At 39.7% G+C, this 4,766-nt stretch overlaps 1 protein-coding gene across 1 annotated transcript; it reads left to right on the top strand.

Annotated features, from left to right (window-relative positions):
• The first annotated feature begins 530 nt into the window (after positions 1-530).
• arl5c (ADP-ribosylation factor-like 5C) lies at positions 531-3,671 on the top strand. Its single transcript, XM_057345588.1, has 6 exons — positions 531-857; positions 1,613-1,673; positions 1,875-2,022; positions 2,251-2,334; positions 2,490-2,641; positions 2,751-3,671. The coding sequence occupies exons 1-6, from the start codon at positions 812-814 to the stop codon at positions 2,797-2,799; spliced, it is 540 nt and encodes a 179-aa protein (XP_057201571.1). The 5' UTR covers positions 531-811; the 3' UTR covers positions 2,800-3,671.
• Positions 3,672-4,766: the final 1,095 nt, after the last annotated feature.

Here is a 4,766-nt window from a genome sequence, read left to right as displayed (position 1 = left end):
ATCAACCCAATTCACACTACCCACCAGTGCAGACTCTGATATAGGCCTACTACATAGGGATTAATAAAGAACCTGGAAGGTAACTGAGATTAGAATAAGAATAATATATATTGATATTACATGAAGAGTTTGGAGATCCATTAGTTCCTCTAGAATGCATTTTATTTTGTTGTATAAAATAGTATAATATAATAGAGGGGATGGCCGTTTGTTATTGTGTGTAACCCAAGGATATTCCAGGGAATCCCAGTGGTTCTCTTTTTCTCTGCTTCTGATCAGATTTAATTTACTTTCCGTTTAACGTGCTTTAAAATTCCCCTTGAAATGTGAAAATAAAACCCCAAACAGAAACGACACGCCAAGCCGAGCTCCGCCCCGTTCCAAATTCGGACAAAAAGCTGTGCGAAAATTTGCGTCATGACCGTAGGCGTCCAATAAGGGCCTTGGTTTCGGCTGCACCCGAAACGCGTGACGCGTGCATTACGTCATTACTCGTCGTTTAAACATACATACGCCCACCAAAAACACGACGAGATTCCGTATTACGGCCCGGTTTTATAGAGCACCGGCTTGATTAAACCGCTATTAGTGAATTAAATAACCAGCACTCAAGTTACGACTCGCAACATTTAGACACGTTTTAACGAATTATCTGACGACACGGAGTAACAAGACAACGGGCCACTGTCGTTTGATGCATCGCTGATCTATTGTTTAACGGTAACGTTACTGTTAAAGTATTCAAAGAGCCTGTGGGAAAAAAAGAAAACGCGATCGAGAAGCAAAACCTTTAAACTGTTTGTTGTCGGAAATGGGTCTGCTGTTCGCCAAACTGATGACTGTGTTCGGGGATAGAGGTAAGACTGCGGTTCGGTTCGTGGAAAGAGGGAGCAAGTTTAAACATTTATATCTGTTTTATTGTATTTAAACGTAGCTGTGTTTTTATTTAAGCAAATGACTGATTCTCGATTATTCTTTTGTTGAAGTAGTTTTGTTATGGCTGTTATGGATTAGTATGAACATGGACAAGTGACATTATGTTAAACTGGTTCTCAAACTTTTTCGTTGTAAGGCCCCCTTTGTGTAGTGTGCATCACTTTGCGCCCCCCAAATAAAGACTTATGATCTGAAACTTAACATTTTAATTAAACCAAAAACATATTCAGTTATACAATGCTGGAACATATTTTTTGGGGTTGGTGGGCTTATTTTTCTGATGTTTGATTGCATAAAAATTATGATAAATTTCTATATTTCATAAAATGCCACAAAATCTGTGCCCCCCCCTGGATCCATCTTGGGGCCCCCAGTTTGAGAACCTATGCTTTAGCTTACACCATGTCCCTTAAATCGATTTCATAGTTGATAAGTACTCTACAAGAAAAAACACCGTACCACCTTGTGTTCGAATGTTCTGTTCTATCACACCCCAGATAAGTATGTCTCGGTACATTCAGTCATTTAGGTTCAAAGATCAAAGAATTTCTACTTATCTGTTGTTACTCTACACTTTGTGTACCCAACTTCTCTGAACTTGTTGGAATCGACATCGTCATACGTAGCAAATAAAACCACATTGTTGTCACTAACATGCCCCTTTATTCCTTTTTAGAACACAAAGTAATTATCGTTGGTTTGGACAATGCTGGAAAGACAACCATTCTCTACCAATTGTAAGTGAACATGAGAAACACTGTACATGGCGGTCCAAAACTACAATATGCTCCGTTTTACTACTTAAACAGTGTCATGTTGACATGTATCTTCCCACTGTGCTGTTTAAACCAAATTCATGCTGCTTTTTTTAGTTGGTTTATGATTTTTGTACTTTGGCACATTTGTAATGAATGCGTTCTTGCTCTGGTTCTGTCTAGTTTAACTAAAGAGGCTGTTCAGACTACTCCTACAATTGGCAGTAATGTAGAGGAGATCTCGGTGAAGAAAACACGCTTTCTCGTCTGGGACATCGGTGGCCAGGATAGTCTCAGAGCTACCTGGAACTCGTATTACTGTAACACAGAGGTGTGTATCTTTAACCTGTGTACTTTGCTGATGTGAAATGTGTTATGTAAAACACTACGAATTGCTGTACCTGTCATGTCTCTCTATCTCTGAGCTGTGTAGAGACAATAATGTGTAAGAATATTTGCATGCACGTTGCCTTATAATGTTATCTTGGTCAAGGTCATTATGGTGTCAGTCTAAGAGAGTTCATAAAACTATATTAATCTTTCTCTCTAAATGTAACAGATTGTCATTATGGTGGTTGACAGCACTGACCGGGAGCGGTTGACACTCAATAAGGAGGAACTGCATCGCATGCTCGCACATGAGGTTAGTTTGCTTAGTCAGCAGCTTGGAGAATAATGTTAATATTAATAATGATATTAAATGTCAAGATTTTCATGCTTTTGCTATGTGTGTGACCCTAACTGATGGCATAACTTCAGTTCTTTCTGGTTTGTTCTCCTTTTTTATCATCTACATAGGATCTACAGAATGCATCTGTGCTGGTTTTGGCAAATAAGCAAGATATGAAAAACAGCATGACAGCCGCAGAGATTTCTCAGAGTTTAACGCTCAGCTCGCTCAACGCCCGCTCCTGGCATGTCCAGGCCTGCTGCGCTCTCACTGGAGAGGGGTATGTGTGTTTCAAAGGTTATATAGGTGTATATGCCAATATATACAGTAGACACAAGTGTTTTAATCAGAGTCTAACCAACACATATTTTTCACCATTCATATTGCAGTTTACCAGCAAGTTTGGATTGGATGCGTACTCGTGTTTTGGCAAACTAGTCCACCGTCTGTGCTTCTTCTTAAACCCCTTAAACTGTTGAAAGAGAGATGAGGCCCACTTAAACTTTTACCCAACTCTCAGTGCCTCCTTCTGCACAGCACCCTGCTCAAGGTACATACTAAACCCTGGCGGAACATGCATTATCCACCTTCACCTTAATTCTGAACTTTGGATACCGGCTGAAGCATGGAAACCCTGCTTGTGTGTGTGTCTGTTTGTGAGAATGTGTACTGTATGTGTGTAGACACGTTTGTGTGTATGTGTGTGTATCACATGACTCCGTTCTAGAGGTCCATATTTTTACATGACATGTTTACATTACAATTTTCTGAAATGAACTTAAATGATCTGATGTGATCATGATGACCATGTGTTGATGCCACTGTTAAGCATTGGCCTCTGGTTTCGTAAAGCAAATGGCTTTACAGACAGCTCCGCTTCACAAGTGGAGTAATTGTCTACTGACAGTGATGTGGGACGGTATTGATTTGTGCTGAGCCACTAAGCTGTTGACCAAGTATTACTTGAAGTATTTAATGGGAATTGATGTGTGTGTATGTTGTACAGTTGTTTCATGCCGAAAGAACAAAGTGTTGAAGTATTTTATTTTTGAAAGTAGCCAGGATACAGTATGTTTTCGTATATAATTTTGTACAAAAAGAGTTTTGTACAAATAAAAATCTACTAAAACCTGTGTCTCGTGGTTGTTAAAAACATACTTCAGAAATAAATGTATACATTAATTGATTCTGAAAAAAGTGAGTGAGGACGACACAGAACAGTTTACACCCTTTAAACAGCTTCTGGTCTGGGACTTGACCATTGTCAGATCAAACAGTGGTCGACTTCTCTGGCCATTCAGATGATAAACTGTGCCCTCCCTATAGACTCATATGCTAATACACATGCTCTGGTAATGGGTACCTAAGGCCCAAATACATAGACTGGCCTGCATGAAGGATTGATTTTGTTTTGCAAATGACCTCGGTTGATAACATTGTGCGTATGATTTTCTAATGGTATTCTGAACTAGAGACAATAAAAAACAAATAGTTATCTGAATTGACATGAGTAATTGCGCCCCCTGGAGGATGGAATCAATCAACGTGCACAATAATAGAAATATTCATAATCTGCTGTGTAGAATATTGAAAGGATACCTCTATCATGTATGCATACAATTATGCGTTGAAGCATAACTCTACAGCGAAATTTCAGATATTTCCAACGTGAGTTCAATTAACTACTTTTGTTAGGTTAGGGTCAAAACACCAAATCTGGGAACCCTTTAAAGCAGTGGTCGCCAACCCGTCGATCGCGATCGACTGGTCGATCTTTGAGACGTTACTTGTCGATCTTTGAGACGTTACTTGTCGATCCCCGAAAGTAGGCTAATAGGAAAATGGAGAGACAAATATATTGTGCCTGATCAAAGTCCAGTTTTGCAAACGCATCTCTCTTTCTCTTCATTCAGTGGTTGTATGTTTTTAAGTTCTGCATTAATCTTTTCATGGCTGTATAAATAATGATTCCCTGGCCTGCGTGAGTTTTTAATGCGACCGTTATCATTAATCACATTTCATTGTGATGCGCGACTGCGCGTGATCGCTCTTCAGTGTTTCTAATGTCGGTGGTCAGTGATCAAACGCAAAATGAGACTCGCGCATTAACTGTCATTTGGAGGTCACTATACTGTTGCGGTGCATTAAGCTTAAAAACAGTTTATTCATATGACATAAAAATGTCACTTGTTCGTTGGCGTTTTTGTGCTTTTACACTGGATGCGCAAGCAAGCGCCGCGGTTTCATACTGTCCGCGTATCTGGAGTCGCGGCTCTCTGTCTTCAGAGAATGTAACTAACGAGTGTGAGCAACGGGATATGGTGAGAAAGCGGCGCATTTTAATGTTGAGTTTGTCTGAAAGACAACATCGGTCTATTCACAAAGTTGTAATAGTGAATGATCCG

The sequence above is a fragment of the Triplophysa rosa genome, linkage group LG11 (assembly GCF_024868665.1).
Source record: "Triplophysa rosa linkage group LG11, Trosa_1v2, whole genome shotgun sequence".
In the NCBI taxonomy this organism is placed as follows: domain Eukaryota; kingdom Metazoa; phylum Chordata; class Actinopteri; order Cypriniformes; family Nemacheilidae; genus Triplophysa; species Triplophysa rosa.
Note: the sequence above shows the minus strand (reverse complement) of the source record. Positions and strands in the feature narration are given on the sequence as shown.

Bases quoted from the DNA above. Each gene is read 5' to 3' on its own strand.
- arl5c (XM_057345588.1), top strand. From the start codon at position 812: ATGGGTCTGCTGTTCGCCAAACTGATGACTGTGTTCGGGGATAGAG. The intron at 858-1,612 runs GTAAGACTGCGG...ATTCCTTTTTAG, and splicing joins GACTGTGTTCGGGGATAGAG to AACACAAAGTAATTATCGTT. The intron at 2,335-2,489 runs GTTAGTTTGCTT...TCATCTACATAG, and splicing joins ATCGCATGCTCGCACATGAG to GATCTACAGAATGCATCTGT.